The following is a 26,105-nucleotide window of genomic DNA, read 5'->3' on the forward strand; positions in this document are numbered from 1 at the left end:
TACGTATGTCCTTCTCTTGCTAATATATTCATTGGAAAATAGATGGTTGAGTGCCTCTGCCATTCAGCTCAGTCCTGGTGGACTCTGTCTTTCTCACTTACATAACAGTGTCTCCCTGCTGCATCTGTCAGATAAAGTCCTTTTATGATTAGAAATCTGCACAGACACACACCAACACACATAAAATACGATCATTAAAACTGCTTACGGTAATTAATTCTTAAATAGATTTAAGCTGTTTGTCAAATCCGGTTTACAGGGTGAAACTGACACAGAATCTCAGTTAACTCTTTAAGCATTCAGCTACATGTGCATTTTATATTATTTCTGCCATCTAGCCTACCACAACACAGGTTTTTCAGAGGTCATAGATCTCCCCAGGCCTGTTGGTTTTTATGTATTTATGACGCGCTGTTAAAGATGATTACCAGCTGGTGTGATTGGAGGCCAGCGTTAGTTCAGTGGATAAGATTGGAAGGTTAGAGGAGCAGATCTCCAGCTTGAAGGTGGCCATGGAGTCAACCAGACTGTCCGTCTTGGCTCTCTTTCTGCTGGTGGCATTCGGATCATCCAGTGCAAAGGGTAAGATGACAAAAAAAAGACCAGACAGATTTCGTGGTGAACTAGTTGACATGATCGCCTCAACAATTCACAGAATCATTTTTAATCAAGATAGTTCTTCTTTTGAAGGCTTTTTGGGGAGGCTCCAACTTTCTTTTACTTTCTTCTGCTCACATTTTTCATATTTCTCATACATTTTAAAACTTTTTTCCACTTTTTTCCTGTTGCTTTGAACTATCAGACTCTTCGTCAACCTCTGTTCAAACCCTTCAAATGCATTCACATTTTGAAGAACACGCTTGATTCATTTTCCTCACACCTTTAACACACACACACACACACACACACATATATATATATATATATATATATATATATATATATATATATATATATATACATATATATACATATATATATATATATATATATATATATATATATATATATATATATATATATATATATATATATATGTATTTCATATTCTCAGCTCACAGCTCTGTCTATGACTCATAAAGATAACCTTTCACTGACACCTCAGCTGGTCTTATTTATGGCATGGCAATTGACAAACCAACAACTACAAGCATTTTCAGATCTTACATCTAAATTTACATTTTAACCCTCAAAACTGCTAAACCTGCTGGCGAGTTCTGAGGGCAGGTCATCTTTAAAAGAAAATCATCAGAAGTACAGTATTTACCAAAGCCAGTGCAAAGGCAGAAATCATAGGATTAACAATGTATGAAGGGTCCATGAGCTAATCATGTATGGCGTGTTGTTCGGTTGAACTGCAGACTGTGTTTACACAGGGCAAAGAGGAGATAGAGTAACCACTTAAAAATAATAAAATAGCTACTGCCACCATTTTATTTTCAGGTGTTTTGTTAGGGGCACTTGGAATAATATACACTACCTGTCAAAGTTTGGACACACCTTCTCATTCAATGGTTTTTATTTAATTATGTTCAACATTGCAGATTAATACTGAAGACATGAGAACTATAAAATAATGCAAATGGAATTATGTTGCAAGCAAAAAGTGTCGATCTTCAGCATTAATCTACAATGTGGAAAAGTACAAATAAATGAAAAGCATTGAATGAGAAGGTGTGTCCAAATTTTTGACTGGTAGTGTATATTCCAGGGTTTTTACATTTTTCTAAAATAGATGATCAAAGAATGCATTGTTTTGTAATGTCTTTTTTTATATATATAGTCAATGGCATTATAGCTGTCATACTGCTCAGACGACATTTTTGAGTTCTGTCAACTTCTAGCCATAATTGTCCTGAGACACGGTTTAACTGCTTTCGTTTACTACGTGTCAACAACTATGAATACCTTCAAGACTTAGATTTAAACTGACAGTTTAATTGCCTACGGTGCCAAAACTTTAGTTCTTACATTTCATCTAAAATTTCAACAACTTTTCCCACTTAGTCTTCAGCTATGGCTTGTACTGGCTCGCACATTAACTGACATTTCCACTGGTTTCAGTAATTATTCTTAAAAAAATACACTTGCACTGATTTTGTGTCTTCAAATGAAAATTGAACTTCTTCTCATCAACTGATTTTTCACCTTGTTTGTTTTTCCTCTTTTTAAGGGATATTTTAACAGATCTCAGTGCTTCTACTCCAAAAAAGAAAAGCCATTCACTTTCATCTTTATCATTTCAAGTGACACTTCAACTGCTTCCACTGGTCGCACTTCAAACAACATCTCCATTGCTTTTGTGTTTTTCTCTTAAAATGGCATTTCCACTGCTTTCATCTGTCTCTCTCTGACATCTTAACTGTTCATCATTCAGTCTTCAGCACAACTGTTTTCTCCACCAGCAGTTCAACAATACATTCATATCCTTTTCTTTCACAGTTTCCACTGAAACCTCAACTCTTTTTGCTGCTTAATCCTCAACTGACCACCCAACTGTTTTCAGTAGTTGCACATCAACTGATATTCCGCTTTTGTTGTTTCCGCTTTTACCTGAGAATTATATGACATTTCAACTGAACTCAGGGCCTCCGTTTCTATTCACTTTCATCTTTTACATTTCAAAAGACAGGAAGACTTCTTTCAGCTTTTACACCTCAAAAAAAGTTCCTCTGTTTTCATCTCTTGCTCTCATTTCATTGTTTTATTATTCTGCAATATTACTTTACTACTTCAGTGTCATTGCCAGTAATACTTCAGTACTTTTATTTAAGCTTTTTTTTAATTTTCAGTAATGTAGCACTTAAATCTTCTTGCAGTTCTATTAGGCACTGCAGTTATTCTCATGTTATTTGAGCAGTGTCTCACACAAGGGCTCCTCCTGGGATTTGTAAAATCTTATTTTATCTTGTCTTCAAATGGCAACACAACTGAACTGCTTTCACCACTAATTAGTCAACAATACATTCATCTCTTTGTCTTTGCCTGCTTTTTAATACCTTTCAGTGCCTCAATTGACACTTGAAACCCTTTCAGATTTTGGATCTTCAAGTTTAAACAGCACCAACAACCTTGTTTAGCTCTTGTAACCCACACCGTTCATCATTCCTACACAACTCTCTGGCTGTTTTCAGTCAGCTAACCTCTAATCATTCTTTTATTTCTTTCATTTTAACCACTGTAGTTGAGCTTCTTTAAGTATTTCTATTATGACTGCCACTTCGGCTATAACTTTAGGTGTTTAAAGTGCTTCAGTTGCAGATTTTCATCTCCAAGCAACATTACTTGCTCTGTACATTGTTTTAAAAATTGTTTTTTAGGCATTTTTGCCTATTTAGGTTGGTTAGAGTGGAGAGAGAGCAGGGGAATGACATATAGTAAAGGTTTTACCACTAAGCTTTTATGCTGCCCTCTTTTCATGAAATTGAGCCTCATCTCATTTCCATCTTACCCTTGCTTTCATACAACCCAGCAGATTTGGTATATCTCTTGATAACATCTCAGTGGCCTGGAAATGTTGAGTTTGATGTACGATGCTCCTCTTTTGACCTTAGAGCTTCTTTCCTACTTTTCTACATGCTGTTTTAAGTCTTCATCATTCTTCATGCAGGATTCACTTCTCCCTTTGTGCTTTGTTTTTAGCCTCATTTCAGTTTCCATTCTTTCTCCACGTTCATTCCTCACCTCCTGCCTTTCCTTTCATTCTCCAAACACTTCCCTATCCATTTGTTTTGTAAGAGGCTTCCAAACTTTTCAGATCAGCACATTCACTGTGGAGTTGTGCAAGTGTTATTTATCAGCATTCACTTAGTGTACTACTGTATCAGGCTAACTGTTAACAGCACAGAGAGATGTACTGCAGCAGATAAGAGAGCATGAGAGCGAGGTGTGACAGCTGTTGTTACGAACAAACATCCAAACACACACACACACATTCATGCCCCAGAGGAGTGTTTTAATTCTGCTCACAGAGATCACTGCAGGATGCACAGTACAGATCTTTCATTTCCATCCGTGACATTTTAGTTGGAAGTTTGTTTAAAGCATGAAGCTCCACCTGTAGAGAGACAGATGATTACCTACAAGGGCATGTTGTGCTTTAAAGGGGTCCTCACACAGTTTCATAAAGCTGAGGAATTCACAAGAGGCAAGTTAAAAAAAATGTAATGGTTGACATCGAGACAATAGAAGACAATACATGCTGACTCAAAGTCCCCAGAAGTTTGGGTCAAGCACAGACTGTATATGAAAGCTGGGCTCTTTCTTTAGGTCTGAAAAATGAAGCTAATGCAGAAGTGACTCAAACTTGCATTCTGTCCGATGATCAGCAGTGGGAGACAAACATTGTGATTGCATAGAGGTCTGTATAGAAGAAATAAGCCTGCCTCTTCCTTCATTTATCACCACAGAAAACATTTTCCCTGGTGAGTTTATGGTCTCAATTGCTAGTTTTAAGTCTTCATCAACACGGCATGATGCTCATTTAGTAAATTATGGTCTGTTTAAGTCAAAATAGACAAAAAAAAGCAGGGTATGTTTTAAGATGTGGCTGCTTTATGACTGACAAGTTGCTATCATCACACATGCATTGTGCTTTGAGTTTACAGTCAGGTCCAAGTGACAACTTCCAAGAGTTAAAAATGACGCAGAACTAAACTGCAGTTCCTTCAATGTCCAAAGAAGACACAGTCCTCATAGACCCCATGTTAAAATGCGCAACTTTACAGCAGAAATAAACATGTTTACAGCCTGGTACAAAAATGGTTTCGATCTCTGTAGCTAATTTCCCTGTTCATAACAACATAACAACTGTGGGGTAAATGATATGTATTTATACACTATCGTTCAAAAGTTTGGGGTCACCCAGACAATTTCATGTTTTCCATGAAAACTTGCACTTTTATTCATGTGCTAACACAATTGCACAAGGGTTTTCTAATCATCAGTTAGCCGTTCAACACCATTAGCTAACACAATGTAGCATTAGAACACAGGAGTGATGGTTGCTGGAAATGTTCCTCTGTATCTCTATGTAGATATTCCATTAAAAATCAGCTGTTTCCAGCTAGAATAGTCATTTACCACATTAACAATGTCTAGACTGTATTGTTGATTCATTTAATCTTATCTTCATTGAAAAAAAGGTTTTCTTTCAACAATAAGGACATTTCTAAGTGACCCCAAACTTTTGAACGGTAGTGTAAATATATAAAAGTTATTATTGTTTGCCTGGATTATGTGCTAGATATATGTTTGCATCAGCACATGATATAGCTGAACGTTAACAGTGAACAATAAAATAAGGCTGATAACGGAAAGTATAAAGAGGAACACAAGAGAGTAAGTGAACTTTAATCCAGAGAGGTGAAGTAGAAGTTTCAAAAGTGCGAAGAGTCAAACACACAGAGAACAAAACCTTCTCTCTTGTTACTGACTCCACCACATAGCAGAGCAGACCGGGAGGAGGCTGGATCGGCTCTGCTACTCAGAAGGAACAGGGCAGCATGACTCGGCCCAGCTGTCCCTTGCTGCAGTGGAAACACGTCAGCTCAGCGTGGCACTTTGTAGATCAAGTGGACTGACCTGAGGCCAAGGAGACAAATGACTAAAGTCCCATTCATTTTCCTCAGCAGATAGTGTTACATGAGTCACAGCTTCAACACTTCTCTGATTTGAACACACATGAAGCTTATGAAACCATATAATAAATGTTTTTTGATGAGAAGTTAAACCCACAACATAAAAGCATAAAAGGAGAAATTAACGACGACTCTGGAGATACATTTTGCCAAAAATCGTACAGTCACCAAGCTTAAAAAGTCTGCTCTATGTGTGTGTGTGTGTGTGTGTGTGTGTGTCATGGATCAGTCGGTATTCTCACACTACCACCAGTCTGACCTGTGCTCTTGCCCTCAGTTGAAGAAGAGAACCCAGAGTTCTGGCGGTCACAGGCCAAGAAGACTTTGCAGTCAGCACTGGACAGGAAGCTCAACACCAATGTTGCCAAGAACATCCTGTTTTTCCTGGGAGATGGTGGGTTACACAACACAGTCATGTCCGTACACTAATAACACTAGACAACCTTGCCTCACTGAATAGGTGAGACAAGCAGAATCAGGAATTAGTGTCTGACCTATTTTTTTTTTTTTAATATAATTTTGGACCGTGGTCCCCCTCATTCTCAACTCTTTCATGAATGTGCAGAACAGAAAACAAATATTTCAAAAAACAAGAAGATATGGCATGGCATTCAGAGAGAGTCTTATCTTTACAGCAAGATGGAGAGATACTGCACTTATTTTAAAAGGAGTTATGAGTTTGTCAAAGCAAGGATTTCTGAAGATGTGTGTGTGTGTGTGTGTGTGTGCGTGTGTGTGTGTGTGTGCGTGTGCGTGTGCGTGTGCGTGCGTGTGCGTGTGCGTGTGCGCGTGTGTGTGTGTGTGTGTGTGCGTGCATTAGGTATGGGAATCACAACCTACACGGCTGCTCGTATCCTCAAGGGACAGCTGCAGAACCAGTCAGGGGAGGAGACGGTGATGACCATGGACACCTTCCCCAATGTGGGGCTGGCTAAGGTACACATGATATACACATGATATCTGCATGATATACTGTTATTAATATGAAGCAGTAATCTATTCTAGTTTTTTGTACTTCTTCATTGAGCATTGGTAAAATGTTATACAGAGTCAGCTATATATTAAACAATGTATCTTTTTAAAAAACTAATCAAGTAAGTAATAGCAAGCGAGTGCTAATGGTTAAGAGAACCTTTTAGATAAAAAAATAGTAAAAAATATAAGCAGATATTACTTGATAGGTTACAGTTCCGTGAATGTTGTTTATGTTCTGCTGAACACCCCATTAGCTCATTGTTATTGCATTCTGGTTTCCTTTCCTGCTGTTATTTCCTTCTGCAAGGCCAGATTTTTACACCAGTCATTAAAGTTTAAGGACAGTTTGCCGGACAGTATATTTTATTTAAGTTTTCTTTGCGTGTGTGTGTGTGTTGCATAGACCTACAGTGTGGACTTCCAGATTTCAGACAGTGCAGCCACGGCCACAGCGTACCTGTGTGGAGTGAAAACCAACCTGAATGTCATTGGACTGAGTGGAGCCGCTCGCAATGGAATCTGTAAAACTCAGAAGGGAAACGAGGTCACGTCCATTTTGAAGTGGGCCAAAGATGCCGGTAAGACCATCACAGTACAATGTAAAATAAGAAATGATCTTATATCATTACTTGTTCATTGTTTCATATGAGTTTGCTTTGCTCTGAGAGAGTAAAGTAAGAAAGCAAAGACGGAGAGAGCGTTCTGGAGATTTAAACTTTGAGATTTGGTCAGGGAAGATCAAAGCAATCTTTAAGTGACTGGTATGAACACAAACTTAAGTCCAATCCTTCACTTATTATTATTATGTCATTGTTATTATTGTCCACTATCATGAAAGTGTCCTAAATTAGAGTTTTTTTTTTTTTTAAATAAATGCACAAGTATCAGTCAATAAATGATTAATTTATAATATAAACTGAGCACACTGGACATTTGTCGTGTGCTCATATTGCTGTTTAAACACATGACACATGATACAGGTTGCTTCACATGCCACTGGGATACAGCAACGCATTTGTAGTTGATCCTGGCTTGATTTAGCACATGTGCTGGCTGGAGGTCATTAAGCATCCTAGAAGTCATGGTTTCCTCTTACTAGCTAAACCCACCAATGCTCTCTGCTTGCTACCATAGAACTAGTCGCCTCATCTGGTCTCTTTAATATTAAACAGCAAGAGGCTCGGTCTGGTGGCACAACCAAATGCTACAGCTAATTTCTAACACTTAAAGTGTGTATCAAGCCAGCGCTGCTTGGTGAGAAGATGAGGATGATGCAGGTGGAGGCAGCACTGGTCTGCTGGGTCATGGACTATCTGACCTGCAGACCACAGTATGTTCGACTGCAGAACTGTGTATCCAACAAAATCCTTAGCAGCACAGGGACCCTACAAGGAACTGTTCTGTGCTGTTTCCTCTTTACATTATATACATCTGACTTCCAGTATAACTCAGACAGCTGCTTTCTTCAGAAATATTCAGATTTCTCCACGGTTGTCAGCTGTATCAGAGGAGGATGTGAGGAGGAGTGCAGGGACATGATCAGGGTCTGCATTGACTGGTGTGAACTCAACCGCCTTATACTGAACACCTCTAAAACCAAGGAAATGGTGAGTGACTTCAGGAGGAAGAAGTCCACACTGGAACCGGTCACCATTCTTGGCACGGAGGGTGGAGGTTGTCTCCAGCTATAGGTACCTGAGAGTGCAGCTGGACGACAAGCTGGACTGGTCCAGGCAGATGGATGTAGTGCACAACAAGGGCCAAAGCACACTTTACTTCCTGCGAAGGTTAAGGTCTTTTAACGTCAGCAGGCCTCTTCTATGTACATTTTATCAGACTGTGGTGGCCAGTGTTTTATTCTTTGGGGTTGTGTGTTGGGGGGAAGGGGATCGCTCCAGGGACAGAAACCAGCTGAATTAGTTGATCAAGAAGGTGAGCTCCACTACTGGTGTTGAGCTGGAATCAGTCCAACAGGTGGCTGGGGTGAGAATGGTCAGGAAACTGAACTCTATTAGGAACTCCACAATCTGGAGGTGTTTCAGCAGAGCACCTTCAGCCACGGACTCATCCCCCCTCAGCGCAGGTCTGAGCGCAGCAGGAAATTCTTCCTACCAGCTGCAATCAGGCTTTTCAATTCACAGTAATTAACATTATTATTTTAACTAGTGGTGGGATGCAATTTTAAAAAAACCAATTAATTAGAGGCTTGGTAATTAATTATTTATGATTAATCACATTTTTGTCAGATAGCAATACTTGACAATCAGCACAGTTTTTCTATTCAAATAAATTTTGTTTGATGACTGAATCGCTGAATAGACATATATGTGAACTTAAACAGCAAAAATGTTTGTTTCATTTATATTTATCCACTTTTTTTCATCTGTCTACTACATTTACAGATTACTGCAAACTCAAAGTATAATTATGATTATATTCAAAATTTTGAGACTTTTTGTAAACTCAAGCACTTTCAATGTCTTGAAAAGTGGTCTATTATGGGATGGCTACACCATTTCCCTGGACCAGGACTGTCGTAGCTAAATGTGTGGTGCATCGCCCTGGAGCTCATTTGCATAAAGTAGTTTCATTTATGCAAATGTGGCACAGGGAGCGGAAGTCTAACTCATCGTGAAACTTTCGTTAAATGTCTAAACTAGCCATCGTTGAACTAAAACGAGGACAGATCCAGCAGCTTTTTTCTTGCCTCAAATGATTTCAGAAATACTTTTTGCTGAACAGTTTTTGTAATAAAAGAGAAAGTTTGCGACCAAGCCGCCATGTTGGTCCGACGTTTCTGTGCTGACATCACTCGGTGCAGCCAGTGTTTCTTCTTTGCGGCTGGAAAACAAACTTTAGGTTCATTACTGCCACCTACTGGGCTGGAATGTGCATCAGTGTTAAAGGCGTGCCAGAAATTAGGGACCTGAGAAAGGTGCGAATAAATGTTTTTTAAACACGTTTTTTTCTGCAATTAATTAATCGGAATTAACGCATTTAAGTCCCAGCCCTAATTTTAATTTATGAGTTATATGTTGTGCATATGTTTTTACCTTTTATAATTTTTTAGAACTTATATACTATGTATATGGTTGTTCTGAAGACTATTCGTATTGATGTTCTGTCAGGTTTGTGGGTTGTCTGCGTGTTTACATACTACTGTAACAAATAATTTCCTGTAAAGGATTAATAAAGCCTTCTATTCTATTCTATTCTATTCTATTCTATTCTATTCTATTCTATTCTATTCTATTCTAGCTAGTGGCTCATATGAGAGTCAAAAAGGTTTTACATCCTTGGTAACTTAGTTTCTTTAGAAGAACAGAGAATAAAATGTAAAACAAGATTTGTCCTGATTTTAAAATTGTATTGAAGTTCTCATAGTGTTCACTATTATATCAGGTTTCTGATTTTATTCTGAAATGCTCCTCAGTGTAATGTTACAACTAAGCTGAAGGTCACTAAGATGGCCAGCTATTCTGATATTTTTAAAATTTTGTATCTGCTTGCTTCGAATCCTCTGAAATACCGCCCACATCTCTGATTCTTCATAAAGCCAAGGAGGCCTGTTGTTGAGGTCATTTGAGAGTGAACTGCTCAGCAAATCAAAGGTTTGTCAGTGAAATTTAAAAAGGGCATGTCATCTTTTTATTCCAGAGGCAGAAAAATACTAACAGAATTTTCCACAAAAATAACAGCGAATGCAGTTTGTACAGATGTTTCGCCAACTTGCAGGAAAACAGTTACATTCGTGCATTTACTGGATTTATGTGTTTCTAAAACCAGTGCAGCAACTTTAAGTTAGATTTAATTTATAGAACTAACCTTTAGTTTAGTGGCAGAATGTCATCAGTGGGCTTTAAATATAATGGCTATATCAGCTGGTCTTAAGTGCAAGAAAATACCCTTAAGTAAAACTCAAATTCAACTAAGCAAGACAGGAAAATAGGAAGAATACTGTTATGATAATATTTACATGATAATGTGATGCAAGAGAAATGGAGGAACTAATGGAACAGATGTTACACTAATGATACTGGTAATTTTCTGCAATTGTAAATAGTCTCATATGAACAAGCAGAGCTTATTGCTGTGCAGATGACACCCAGAGGATGAGAAAGCAGAATGTCCTGAAATGATGCTGTGATTGAGGCAACAAATGGGATTTTTTTGACTGGTGGTCGAGGAGAAGCAGGTACCTGACACAGCCCAGTGTGTCACATTTTCGTTCTGGCTGCTGTCAAAAGAAAGTCCCTGCGGCCTCATGCAGCCTCATTAAAACCCGATTTTGTGGCTGAGCGCTCTGCTGTCCCGTCACAGAGGTATTACAGACACCACCGGGGAGCTGAGAGCAACAGCAGCTTCAGCCTCAGGTTCCACTACAGGATAATGTGCTGCACAGGGAACCACCTTGACTCTTATCGTGTTCTACTGTTGTCAGTAGCCATAAATATCTCATACAGGGTGGTTCACGGCCCTGACTCCAGGACAGCACCAGAGACGCTCAGTTGTGTGAATGTGTGTTTTACATAGAATGAGGTTATTTCTTGTCTTTGACCTGAAAAGGACTCTATCTAATGTCACAAAAACACATTTTAGAAACAGTTCTTATAGTACAGGCCTCAGATGGTTTCCATTTTGCCAGGTTTTATGTTTCTAGACAGGAACACCTTTGGGGCCTGGACTGTTTGGCCCTTGGGGTTGCAAGAAGATTCTTTGTTGCTTATACACTACCGTTCAAAAATTTGGGGTCATCCAGACAATTTCATGTCGTCTATGAAAACTCACACTTTTATTCATGTGCTAACATAACTGCACAAGGGTTTTCTAATCATCAATTAGCCTTTCAACACCATTAGCTAACACAATGTAGCATTAGAACACAGGAGTGATGGTTGCTGGAAATGTTCCTCTGTACCCCTATGGAGATATTCCATTAAAAACAAGCCGTTTCCAGCTAGAAAAGTCATTTACCACATTAACAATGTATAGACTGTATTTCTGATTCATTTAATGTTATCTTCATTGAAAAAAATTTATTTTCTTTCAAAAATAAGGACATTTGGTGGGCCCAGATAGCTCAACAGGTTGAGTGGGCGACCCATAAACAGGGTCTACTGTCCCTGATGCAGTGGTCTGCGTTGGATTCCAGCACACGGTCCTTTACTGCAGGTCCTCTGTATGCCTCTCTGCTTACCTATCATATAAAGCCAATAAAAAGGCCAAAAAAAATAGTAACTTTAAAATAGGGACATTTTTAAGTGACCCCAAACTTTTGAATGGTAGTGTATCTTCACTGTTTTTTCTTTGTAATGACTCTATTGAGCTTTTAGAAAAATAGCAACATCCCTTCTATGTTGAACAAGAAGAAAATTATAATTGCAAACCAATTCATTTTTTATTTCTAACTATACCTTCTTAATTAATCAGGATTTTTAGTCAGTAAAATGTAAGCAAATGGTGAAAACTACCCATCACCAGTTCCAAGAGCCTATGGTGTTGTGTTCAGGTGTCTTGTTTTGTCCAACCAACTCATAGATATTCAGTTTAATGACATAGCAGTCTTAAAGAGTTACAAAATATTCATGTTTGACAGCATACAAGCAATAATTTTTCCATTTTTGTCTGAAAAAATCCTCCAAATTGTTCTAGATTAGGTCTCTATCAATTGACTAACTGATTAATCAGCTGATTTAACTAATTTCTACCACTGACAACGCAGTAGTGAGTGTTGCCCTTTGGGTGTCAAGATTGCAACAGAAACACTCTTTCAAGATCCTGAGTATTGAGTTTCCACACATTTCTTCCAAGTGTGTTTAAAGTGCATTGAACCCTCAGTGACAGTTCTAATCTACACAGACGACTGGCTATTCTCACACCACCACTTCATGAAGCCATCGGCCTGTGTCTCTGGTGATTAGGTGTCCGCTTTCACATCCATCACAGTGAGGATGTCCTCAGTCTGGTGCTCTGCCTGGATTCATGCTCTATGAACGCATGTCTGTCAGATGAATACATGGCAACTCTACTGTGCAGGCAACAGCCACTGAAGAGAACCGATTTGGTCATGGTCGAGATGGTCGTGTCTCTGATTGAAGGAGGGTCAGCAGCTTGACCGCTGGTGCGAACAGGGTGTCTGCACGAAAACATCTTAAGCATTTTGTTCAGCTGGCATCAGGCCTGAGCCACAACAAATGATACAGGCTTCACACATACAGCCTTCAGCAATGTCACCTTTTTGGACTATAAGCAAGTAGGCTGAAAACAATGAGTAATGTGCAGGAGTACTGAATACATGTTTACAGTCTCAAAATCTTGGTTTCTACAACATTGCTCAATATATGAGGGCAGTCAGTAGGGTTTTTTTGTATGTTTTCTGCTCAAAAGAAGCAAAGGAGTAGCAATTTTCTTGTGTATTAGATGTTTTTATGATCAAAAATTGTAACCAAAACAGCATGAAAACCAGGTATTCAGCAGTGAGTTAGCAGAAGCTTGACTGTTGTCAGCAGTGAGGTTTCATGAACCATCACGAAAAATTAAAGGCTCCCTTTGGTGAAAATCTAATTTTTACCTTGTTATCATGGCCATATGGTGGTAGTGGTGGGGGTTTATCCACCAGAAGACTCATCGTGAGCAAAATAGCTTATGATGGCTGAGCATTTCCAACTGCAGTGTACACAAACATTATATTTCAGGACCATATTAACTTAACCCTTCAATGCGCAACATGGGTCAAAAGATCCCCATATTCCGTTGAATATGGGTCACTTTTGACCCATGTTGTGCATCAAAGGGTTAACTTCAATTAAGTGTTCATACAGAACATTAGGCAGGTGGTAGATTAAAGGAAAAACCTGAACCCTGACCCCTACAGTGAACCCTGGCCCCTGCTGTGGAAGATATTTTGCTGACATGGTTTGTTCCCTTTGAGGGAAGGGTCACTGCAAATCAATACAAAGTTGTTTTGAGCCATCACTTCTATCCTGTGATGAAATATTTGTATCCTGATGGGAGCGGCCTCTTCCAGAATGACAATGCTACCATCCATAGAGCACAGAGGAAAATGATGTGAATCATATGCTGTGACCTTCACAGTCTCCAGATCCCAATCCAATTGAACATTTATGTGTTCGATTGTACTCTCCGCCATCATCATCTAAACACAATATGAGGGAATATCTTTTGGAAGAATGGGCTTCATCCCTCCAGTGGTGTCCAGAGACATGGAGAATCAAACATAAAGTACCATGAATCTGTTCTGGTGGCATGTGGTGGGCCTACACCTTATTAAGACACTTGCTGTATGTTGGCTTTCCATTAATTTCTCACTCATCTGCATTGTACAGTGACATTCTGCGTGGTGTGGAGAATAGGTGCCTCTAATTTTAAGTCAGTTTAAGCCAGTATGTTTAGATTTTATGTGATCATTTTATTGGTCAAATTGTTCATTTTTAAGTTTGTGTTTGAAAAAAATTGAACTGTTGGATGAACTTAAAACGGAATGTTAGGTGGTTCAAAGGACATTAAGTATATTTACTACATTATGCATCAACATAACATACACTGTCTACAGGGGGTTTGATAGAGTTGTTGATTAATGACTCAGCTGTCACCCAGCCAGCTGCTCATAGTTTTTGTCTTTCAAAGCTTGCATCCTGAAACTTGTTAACAGAGCACACAAACATTCAAGTATGCCTCATCATTTTCACTGAGCGTGAAACAATAAAACTACTCTATTTAATGTTGCAGGAAAGTCTGTGGGTATCGTAACATCCACACGGGTGCAACATGCCACCCCGGCAACCACGTACGCCCACAGCGCCAGCAGGAAGTGGTACAGTGATGCCGACATGCCCGCCTCCGCCAAGGTGGACGGCTGCACCGACATCTCCTCCCAGCTCATCAGGAACACAGACATTGATGTAAAGTCATTCTAACTTCACCTTTTTAACATTTTTATTTTGTTTTATAACAGCTGGACTGTGTTTAAGTGTGTGTGTGTGTGTATGTGTGTATGCAGGTGATCATTGGGGGTGGTAGAAAGTACATGACCCCTCAGGGCACCAAGGACCCAGAATACCCCAGAGATTACGCCTCCAGGGGGAAAAGAAAAGATGGACGCAACCTGATCAACGAGTGGCAGAAGCTGAAAATTGGAAAGGTAGGACTTCTGTTTAACTAGAGAGCAACATTATTTATAGCAGCAGCATCAGTGAGGTGCTGCAAAATCACTAAGTAATGAGACTAGGTGTGAAATCAGGAGGCATGAGAACAGGTAGATTTTATTTATTACTTTTATTGTTTCATATAAAGTGTAATTAGGTAATATCTCTATTTCTGCTGCTAACTAGTGTGTGAACCTTTCACCTGGTCCCTCCTTGATTGTGTGTAGTAATAGTTTTATGTTAGTTTGTTACTGTGTGACCCTGAAGCATTATGGCACAGATGTATTGCAGGCAGCCACTAACTGATGACAGTAAGTGATGGCATTTATTTAGGAGGTAAATGCGTATTCAAGTCCCCTTTATTTTGCTAATTTAAAACTGGAAATTTGGTTTAACCCTCATAATGTCCTTCCAGTTGCCATACACTTTTTGTCCTTTGTGGTCAAAAATGATCCCACCTGGTTTGACTGTTATGTAAAGCATATAGTGTAAATTGTCAATCAAATCTGAGATACACTTTTAATCTTACTTCAGTCCAACACATTATCACAAATTTGTCCCTTCATTTTGGAATTTAGGGCCAAATAGACCTTGTTTACATAAAAGTATACAATGGAAAGAGGAAAAAAAAAAGATTTTATTTGGGGTCAGAATGCCCCAAGGACAACACAAGGGATAAATTTATGTTACATGTGACTGAAAACTGTTTTTAGAATTTAGAAAAGAATTTTACCTCCACTGTATCAGTGCAGAAGCCACATGTTTAGAAGTGAGACGTAAGGCTGACATTTATTTAGCAAGTGTGTTCTTTGCACTCAGTGCTGCTACCTTTAGTCTGCAAGGAATTTAAATTGCATTTGTTGTTTTTGAAGATGATGAATCACCCATTGACATGCATATACAGTACATTTCATTATCGTTGCTTGCTAACAGAGAGAACTGGAAACAAAGAGTGACACATCTGTTTATATGTAAAACACCTGGTGCTGTGTGATGTTTTAGTCAGATGAATTACCCTCTATTTTGGCATCCTCAAATAGCTCTTACATTTGATAGACATTAATGCATGAGAACGATATCTCTATGATATGATAATCACTGGCAACAGATGGAGTGTAAAATTCTTAGCCATGGTGGCATGTTTTTGCAATATTGATCTGAGTAAATCAGAATTAGTTTTACTTTGACACTGTATATATTCATAAATGCTTGGCATTAATTCACAGTGTGAGTATAAACAAAAACACTGCGAGGTGAGAAAACTTGGAGTATCTGAGGAGAGTGTACCACAACAAGTGACTCATCCAGTGACTCACAACAAGCACAAAGACATTTGCCATCCCACTTGCACTCATGGTCACAATATTTCTCTCATGTGGATCACAGGTAGCTCACTACGTGTGGAATAAAACAGATTTCGACGCTGTTGACCCTGAAAACACAGATTACCTCATGGGTAAGTTTCTTTTTCCCTTCCGTTGCCCTTTCTTTTCTTTCCACTTGCAAGCACAGCCTTCCCATGTAGAGCACATCACTACGACTGAAGTATCCTTGGTTCTATTGCCAGCATTTCATCTTGTATTAGTCATTTTTTTTGGCCTTTAACCTACATAATGTTGTCAAGACGCAATACGATGCACAGCATGAGTCTTTTATGAAATCTGTCATCAGTACACCATCTGTCCACTATAACTACTATTACTGTAATATTCAGTTATTTTGTGTTTTTATGAGTACTATTTAATAACTAGGGATGGACAAAAACATCAGTTAAAACACTGTTCCAACGAACTGTCCCAGGGAGCTTTGTCAGTGAGTTAGCATAGTAGCAGCAACTTTGAGCTGACATCTTTAAATGGAACGTACCATTAATGAATGTTATTAATTCCAGTTTGACTAACCAGAACCACAGTCCTACCTGTGTGATATCTGTAATATTGACTATTAAAGCTTTAACAAAGAGAGAGTATGCAAAGAGCTTTAATGCAGCATGGAAAGTGATAGTTTCAATTGGAGGGAACAGCTGTAGACCTATATTTTATAAGTTATAAATTTGTTTTAAAAAATGGGCTAATTCAGTTTTGGCAGCTGGTGATATTATTCAACTGCTCTCTTAACATCAGCTTATAAAGTTGTGGTAATTGTGCTACCAGTTGCTTATTAACATTTATTAGCAGACATGGAGCGTGGCGTGTAAATCTGAAGTTGTTTTTGTGTCAGTTTTACATGTACAGTGCTGTGTATTTGCGCTTTTATTTTTGCATATTTGTCACATTTAAATGCTTCAGACAATCAAACTCATTTAATGTAAGATGAAGATGATCCAAGAAAACATAAATTACAGCTTTTAAATTATTGAAGGAAAAATGCTGTTCAGCCCCACCTACTCTATGTGAAAAAGTAATTGCCCCCTTAGCTACCAATCTAACAAATGACCGAATTCCTTTTGCAATTGGTTTTATTTTCACCAGCCCCACCCACATATGATTACTGCCAGGCTTGTTGAATCTAAACATCACTAAATAGAACCTGTCTGGTATTGTGAAGTAGCTCAAGGGTCTCAAAAAGAGATTCAAGAACAGATGAGAAATGTTTTTCACATCTATCTGTATAGGAAAGGGTTACAGAGCCATTGCTGAGGCTCTGGGACTCCAGAAAACCACCATGAGAGACATTATCTACAAATAGAGAAAACATGGAACAGTGGTGAACCTTCACAGGAGTGGACCAACGACCAACATTTCTCCAAGAGCATCGATATCTAATCTAGGAGGTCACAAAAGTAACCAGATGAACATCTAAAGATCTGCAGACCTCACTGGCCTCAGTTAAAGTCCGACTACATGATTCTACAATAAGGAAGACTCTGGGTGAAAATGGATCCATGAGCGAGTCGTAAGGATCAAATCACTCCTGACCAAAAAGAACATAAAGTTTCATCTGGCATTTAAAAAAAATATCTGGATGAGCTCCAAGACTTTTGGGATAACATCCTGTGGAGTGATGAGTCAAAGGTGGAACTTTTTGGAAGACATGGGTCCATTACATCTGGAGTAAAGCTAATACTGCATTAAACAAGAAGAGCATCATCCCAACAGTAAAACATGGTGGTGGTAGTGTGGTGGAAGGATAGTTCATGACCCAAAGCTCAAGCACAAATGGTTCATGCAACATGACAATGACCCAAAGCATACAAGCAGGTCCACCTCTGAGTGGCTCAAAAAAAACAAAATTAAGGTTCTGGAGTGACCGAGTGAAAGCTTTGACATAAATCCAATTGTGCTATTGTAGCAAGACCTTAAAAAGGCAGTTCATGATCGAACACCATCTAATGTGGCTGAATTAAACCTATTCTGCAGAAAAGAATGTCAACATTTCTCCATGGCCATTTAAAAGACTGATTGTAACAAACATTTAACTGCAGTTGTTGGTGCCAAGGGACCAACCAGTTATTAGGTTTAGGGGGCCTATTACTTTTTCACAGGGATGGTAGAGGTTTTCAATAATTCTTCAATAAATCATCTATTAAAAACTGCATTTTGTATTGCGTAAGTTATCTCTGTCTAATGTTAAATAAATATAAATTCTAGTTTCTTGATCTGGAACATTTAAGTGTGAGAAATATGCAAAAATAGAAGTAAGTTAAAGCTTCACAATTAGTAGCCCCATTTTGATCCTACAAAAAATATTTAAACCAAGCAACTGCAACACTGTGCTCGCAAAACAGCTCGGACATGTCGAGGCATGAACACGGAACCTCTGGCACCTTGGGAGTGGATCCTTTGGGTCTCTGTGAATTGAGCTGACTCCAGTGAATTCCATGGATGTTGGATTGGATTTGGATCAGAGGAGTTTTGGGGCTAGACTAATGCTTTGGGCTCTTTGTCGTGTTTCTCAAGCTGTTCCTAAGCAGTTTTTGCAGTACGGTGAGGCGCATTGTCCTGTTGGGGGAGTCTGCTGGCAGAAAGGAGTGCTGCTGAATGCCAGGACCCAAGATTTTGACAGCAACATTGTAATGAGATGAATATACATGTGTACGCTATACGTGTCACTTTAAAGTGATTTAAATGTTGTAGCTGATTGTTATACCTGTCTCTTTAAGTGGCTAAATGTACCAATATGCTAGTTTCTAACTAACAGTTACTGTACAGTCAGCAGCTGCTAAGTATATCTTCATGTCAGTGAACTCAGTGTCTTCTTTGTGGTGTGCGATGATGTGGAGATCCAGTCATCATGCTTTTTCTGGACTGAGTGCTCACTCTCAGCTGTAGAGACTTTGGATTTTTCCCTGCACTGTGGTTTATCACATCCTGTAAGCTGAAAATAGTGATGGTAGTAGGAGGGAGATAGGACTTTCCTTGCCTCTTAACCTGCACTGTGGGCTGATAAATTGGACATACTGTAATTTTAACATGGTTTACCTCTCTCCCCCCAGCTCTGTTTGAACCTGGTGATCTCCGCTTTGAGGTAGAAAGGGACCCAAGGATGGATCCATCCATCACCGAGACCACAGAAAAGGCCATCCGCATCCTGCAAAAAAACCCTAAAGGCTTCTTCCTGCTAGTGGAGGGTGAGGACAACAGCTTCACCCACCTTCCACACACTTAAATCGCTAAAGCCATCAAAGACAGGATAATGAAATCTCCTCAGACATGGAGCTTTCACTAAAAATGGGTTTAAAAAAGCACGATTGCTCCAGGTGAATGAATTGACTCATTGATCCTGCAACAATCACAAGGCAAACTTAATTGGCAATTAAAGGACTAGATTGCATTAATTGTTGTGCTTTGCTAAAATATCAATATGTGTTCAATTTTAGCAATGATATCGGAGGTATACCTCATGGTGTCTCCTATAGCAACATCCTCCAGAATACTTCATGTTACAGAACACTGTGTACCTGCAGTAGATCCAGTGACTTGACATTGATTTTGCATATAGCTCAATGAGTTTGCTGCAGTGTGTGTTAGCAGACTGCGGTGGCCTGATGTGTTTCTGTTCCACACGGCTGCCTCACTGGCCTCCTCATCCATCTCTCCTTTAAGCTGAGGCAGCTGCCTCAGGAGTCCATGGTGATACCGAGTGTCTTCACGATGACTTTAAAATAACAGGCAAATGTATAAATAGAAGCAGCATATGGTGCATCCAATCAGTGACAGCTCGGCAAGATCACAATTTATTAACTCAGGACTACTTCACTTTGCAATATAGCTAGTGGAAAGTACAGGAGTGGGGAGATGTGCTAAACCACAGGGGAAAAAAAGTAGCCTCAGTTTCTTTTTCCTGCAAAATGCAGTTTCTCTGCTGGAGGAGAGGTTCTGCTCTGAAATCTACCTGTAGATATGCATCAGTAAGCTTGACCAGACTGATTCTATAGAGTGAATAGCTCATTAATAGTCATTATTATTTTTCAGAGTATATTTAGGGCAAGACCAATCTGAAGTTATTCAAGACAAGTCAGAGTCAAGTCTCAGGTCATTCAGGATATATGAATGTCATGTCATAAATTAAAGTCAAGTAATTCATATCATTAATTAAATTAAGTCAATATATAAGTGCAAAGGTGTCCGAGACACGTCAAACTCAAGTTTCAAGTCTTTCAAGATGAACAAGAGTCAAGTCTCAAGTCATTTAGAACAAGTCAGAGTAAAGCCTTAAGTCACAGTCAAGTTTGGAGACAAGCTGGACTCAAGTGTGGAGGTATTTCAGACAAGCCAGAAATTTTAAAACAAGTAAAACAATTCAGAGTTGAATCTTGAGTCAAGTGTCAAGTCTTTCAAGATGAGTCTCAATCAAGTCCATAATGATTTTCAAGAAATTTAGTCCAAGTTTAAGTCAAGTCTTATGAGAACAAATTTCCATTCAAGTCTGTAAGGAGTCAAAGTCCAGTCACATGTCCCCAGAAGCAAATAAATGGTCACCTGCATGAATTTTGAGTCCATGAAAGCTGATCATTCAAATTCCAGATTAAAAATAAATGTTTGAATTGTTTTGTTTATAGTGTTTTTGCATAACAAAGGCAGAGTTGTTTTAGTGTTTTCCGATGTTATTTTCGTTCTCCATATGTCATTAGTTTGGTGTTTTGCCAGGTCAAAATCTCAGAGCCTTCAAGAATCTAAAACTCAAAAGATTTCACAGCTTTCAAGTCCAAGTCTCAGATCTGCAGTTCTACTTTGTAAATACTGTAATATTTGCAGGACCAAGTGGTTTAATCACATAAGATTCTCTTCAAGTATTTTAATTCAGAGTAATAGAAAACTTTGTTTTACTGAGTTCACTTAATTTAACACTGAGAAACGGAGAAATTAATCAGTGGTACTTGGTTTAATGAAGCTGTTACATTTTTTCAAAACTAAGCACCTTTTCATACATTCAAAGGATATAATCAGTCCTCTTTGCCACTTAAGGCACCAGCCAGTACCAGACGCTTTTACTTTACAGCAGCCGTCCTCTTTAACCCTTCCCTCCCTGTGTGTTCAGGAGGACGTATCGACCAGGCTCACCACAAAGGCCGGGCATACATGGCACTGCACGAGACAGTTGCTTTGGACAACGCCATTGCCAAAGGCCTTGAACTCACCAAAGAGGCTGAAACTCTCACTGTAGTAATGGCTGACCACTCCCACCCTTTGACATTCAATGGATTCCCATTCCGAGGGCAGAGCATTCTAGGTAATTATGAACTGACCTTCTGCACTTCTTTCAGTGCTAAATCTTTGAGATGCAGAGATTTTATATTATCAATGTATCATCAAGTTGCATTAAGGTTTAAAGATATGCAATTCGTTTTCACACATTGAAAGTCCTCTTTCCTCCACTCAATCTTTTGCTCCATCCATCCATCCATCCATCCATCCATCCATCCATCCCATCCATCCACCATCCATCCATCCATCCATCCACCCATCCATCCATCCATCCATCCATCCATCCATCCATCCATCTTTCTCTTCCCCCTCCAGGTGTGTTTATCCACCATGACAATAGACATCCAAGGTGGCATTCTGCATCCATGTGTGTGTGTGTGTGTGTGTGTGTGTGTGTGTGTGTGTGTGTGTGTGTGTGTGTGTGTGTGTGTGTGCCCCTGCTTCCTCACAGTTTCAGTGTGCTGCTGCCACCAGCAGCTTGACATTTCCTCTGCTTTCTCTTCCCTGCAATTACAGCCGGGGTAAACACATATAGCTGGCAGCCTTTCTCCTGCTCGCCTTTCTATTTCAGTCCCTCGCTTCCTCCTCGTCTCTCTCTCTCCTCTTTCTACCTGTCTCCGACCATCGACACCAACGCCTCCCTGTCTCTTACATTTTTTTCGTCTAACCTCTCCTGGCTCTGTCAGCCTCTCTCGCCTGTTAATCTCCCTTTGGAGGATCTCCTTATCGACCTTATGTACTCCTTTACCTCTCTGCCTTCCTCTCCCTCGCTGTTCCCTCTCTCTCCTTTACCTGGAGGCTTAAAGCCTGATATGTCCTTCCTTTCACATGAGACATTTTGACATGTCACGGAAGGAAAAGCACAGGTGTAAACGCTAAAATCAGATGTGGCTGTATTTCGCTTAGCTGCTTTACTTTGCTGGCTCACTGTCGCACTGTTGTTACTAATCAAACAGAACATTAATGTTAGTAGTAACATACATGCTTTTCCACATTTGAAATGTCAAATTGTCTGCTTTGGATTCCAAATAGAATTTCTGCCATTAAAAGCTTGGATGTGTAGCTGTACAGGTTCAGTCTGATTTTTCTCAGGCTTTAAAATATCTCTCTGACAGTTAGGGAGGTCTGCAGGGTTCTCCAGAGTGACACAGTTTTTGAAAAGCCAGGTTTCTACTGAATTTTTTAACAGATCTTTTTTTTTAAGCTGTGAGCACAACAAACAAAATCCATTGTACCTCCATTGTATTGAAGTAAAAGGAGAACCTAAAACCTGCACAAATAAAACCATGAGCGGTTAGTACAATTTTCTTTTTGTTTTTTTTTTTGCATTTTGGTTGAAGCTGCCCTCTAAATTTATACTGTTGGTCCCTCTTATGGAGTTTTGACAACACTTTACCTTGCAGCCTAATATTACATTTGAAAGATGATACCACTCCAACACACTCATATACATACACTTGTACTTTATCAAATTCGGCAAGTGTCTCCTCGTGGTACAGTTGCTGCCCATATTGTGTGTCTCCTGAAAACAAATCCAGTTCGTATACAGTCGTGTTTCAGTCATACAAAAAAACTAAATGGCTTGAACCAATTTACATACTATTCCACCTAATTCAGGCTTTAACAGGCCTATTAAACAGCAGTTTTCATTGCAGATCATTCCTATACATTTGGACAAGTAGGGACCTCTTCCCACCTTCTCGTAGGTCAGAAGGTGCCTTATCAAACATTCAGATCGCTGAAAAACAGAAAGTAACCCTTAGATCACAGGTGACCATTTGCGATTATGTGAATAAACGCATGGAAAATCTCTGGTGGAGTCGTCACCCTGTAAACGTACAAAATGGAGCTTCGAAACGCACCAAATGTAGTGACAGGCTGTATTTTAACCCAAACCATGATCTTTTTAAAAACTTGACCAAATAGCTTAGGCGCAATGCAAGAAAACACTGTATAAGAAGCAGTGAGTGAAAGCAGAAGTCAAAAACAAGACTTACCTGAAAAAAACTAACTTTATTTATGGTACAAAATAGGCGTCAAGTTCAAGTCTTCTGGGTAAAAGTCTTTGTATGGGTAAAAGTGTGACTCTGCTGCCATTAAATGAGGTAATAATGATCCACTGAAAGAAGCTGAGGGAGGTTTCTGCTGGTTCATGTGTGTGGGAATAATCTACAATGATAATGTTCACTTGTTAGGCTGATAACATATGAAACGACTGACTATTCTAGCATATCCTGTGCACATTCAAGCTTGTGAATGTCCACTAAATATTAACACTGTTTCTCCAGAAGTGTAGACTCCACCTTCAGTTACTTACAATACACTGGGTATTTATAATATACCTACTGCTTTACTTGTATTAGTATAAATACTCTAAGTGTGGACAGAAGCCAAGAGAAGAGGGAACAAGGGGTTAACAAGTTAGTGTTTCAGAGGAAGTAACAATAAATTATATTGTTGGTTTAGGTCATGCCAAGCTTACAACGAGAGTACAGCAAAAGTGTTCATGGTAATAGTGCTGATGCTGGAATGAAATATTTTATTTTAGACTGATAATAAACTACTTGCGTAGTAAAGTGTGTAAAGTGTAATATGGTGTACATGTCTTGTTCCCTTGTATCCGCTGTCAGGCTGCTACGCATTACCACGTTTTTTTTCTTGTCTGGTCTCCACTGAGGCTTTTAGTATCTTGTAAAGTCTATAAACTGAATCACAGAGGTTTCCACTCTGCCCAGAACAAAGTCCACAGCATCCACTGATATTTTAGGGATTTTCCAGCATGAAAATACTCAACTTTGAAGATTCAGCCCACAAATGTATCAGTATCGGTTTTCAAAGCCCACTGTATATTGATTGAGCTGTGGTTATCTCATGCTGTTCCTACCTTTTTCCTCCCTCTTTCCTGTCCTGTCCTTATTTTACCCTCCCCCTCCTCCCACTCCCAGCGGTGCAGCAGTGATTAATGTGACTGTGAAACTCTGAGCTCTTCATCAGCAGGGAGACTTGCCAGGCTAATGGCTCATCTGTAGAGAAACAGTGATATACTCAACAAGCACCACACCTCCTGCAGACCCCTGGGATCCAGAAAACCCTTCTCTCTCGTGTGTTTCAGCGTATCCACGATGTGAGGCAGAAAGGAGCTAGAGAAAAAAGCAAAAGTTAAATGAGAGATATTGTGTGTGCTTTTCAGGCAAATCTCCACTGTGGGCTACAGATATGATGCCGTACACCACGCTGATGTACGGCAACGGACCTGGACACAAAATCATTAACGGCAAACGCCCTGACCTCCGCAATGTCACCACCAGTAAGAAACACTGATTCTTCATTTTCCTTACAAGAATGTCACAGACTTGACTTCATTATTGTAAAATCCCTCACCGGCTGCAATCTATAGTCACTGCTGTATTTTATTTGCATATTTTGAGTAAGTTTTGGAGCAAAGAAGCTGAAAACACTCTGCTGTCGATATAAAAAAAATTTGATTGAAGCAGCTTCAAAGTTCAGCTGTTACATGAATGCATGTTGTGATGGAGTTTAAATGAATTAACCTTTTGCAATATTCCTTTGGCTCATCCAGAAGGTAAGGACTACCTCCAGCTGGCTGCTGTCCCCTTACAGTCGACCACCCACAGCGGGGAGGATGTGGCAGTGTTGGCCCGTGGACCCATGGCCCACCTCTTCCAGGGTGTGCAGGAGCAGAGCTACATCGCCCACGCCATGGCCTACGCTGCATGTGTGGGTGCCGACCTGCGGCACTGCCAGGGCCCTGTGCTTCACTCCACCACCATCGACAGCAACAATCCAGCTAGTGCCTCGTCAGCTTTGCTCAGCAGCGTCCTCAGTGCACTGCTGGCCCTCAAAGTGTTAATTTAAGATCCTTTTTCCTTCCTGATCTGACTCTGTGGTCTGAGGTCAGGGTCACACAGCAGTGGAATCTGTGGCTTCCTCGAGGATGCTATCATAGGGCAGATGGGTGCGAATGTGTCTACCTGCAGCAGGTCATGTTGCTGCAAGTAAAACATCTTGATCAGACAGAGAGGATCAGGCTTTTGGATCTCATATGTTAATATTTCAGAGAATCTCAGCCTCCCAAAGACAAGAAAGAATCGTAATATTTAAAACAACCTCTTGAAATGTACGTTCAATAAAGCAGTCCTTCACTATAGAGTTGGTTTGTCACTTTATCAATGTATAATATATATGTACAGTACCGGCCCAAAGTTTGGACACACCTTCTTATTTAGCCATTTTTATTTATTTGAATTATTTTCTACATTGTAGATTTATACTGAAGACATCAAAACTCTGAAAGAACACATATGGAATTATGTAGTAAACAAAAAAATTTTAAATCATAACATGTTTTATATTTTAGATTCTTCAAAATAGCCACCTTTTGCTTTGATCACTGCTTTATACACTTTTGGCATTCTCTCCATGAGCTTCATGAGGTAGTCACCTGAAATGATTTTCCAAAAGTCTTGAAGGAGTTCCCAGAGATGCTGAACACTTGTTGGCCCTTTTGCCTTCACTCTGTGGTCCATCTCATCCCAAACCATCTGGATTGGGTTTAGGTCAGGTGACTGTGGAGGCCAGGTCATCTGACGCAGCACTCATCACTCTCCTTGTTGGTCAAATAGCCCTTACACAGCCTGGAGGTGTGTTTGGGGTCATTG

The 26,105-nt window shown here is 39.6% G+C and overlaps 1 protein-coding gene across 1 annotated transcript; it reads left to right on the forward strand.

Moving 5' to 3' along the window:
• The first annotated feature begins 428 nt into the window (after positions 1 to 428).
• Positions 429 to 25,594, forward strand: alp3 (alkaline phosphatase 3). The gene is made up of 11 exons (XM_023283220.3): positions 429 to 582; positions 5,917 to 6,033; positions 6,460 to 6,575; positions 7,018 to 7,192; positions 14,364 to 14,536; positions 14,635 to 14,775; positions 16,166 to 16,235; positions 19,215 to 19,349; positions 21,260 to 21,451; positions 24,617 to 24,733; positions 25,007 to 25,594. Exons 1-11 carry the CDS (start codon positions 513 to 515, stop codon positions 25,300 to 25,302), a joined length of 1,602 nt encoding a protein of 533 aa, XP_023138988.2. The 5' UTR covers positions 429 to 512; the 3' UTR covers positions 25,303 to 25,594.
• Positions 25,595 to 26,105: the final 511 nt, after the last annotated feature.

The sequence above is a fragment of the Amphiprion ocellaris genome, chromosome 7 (assembly GCF_022539595.1).
Source record: "Amphiprion ocellaris isolate individual 3 ecotype Okinawa chromosome 7, ASM2253959v1, whole genome shotgun sequence".
Lineage (NCBI taxonomy): Eukaryota > Metazoa > Chordata > Actinopteri > Pomacentridae > Amphiprion > Amphiprion ocellaris.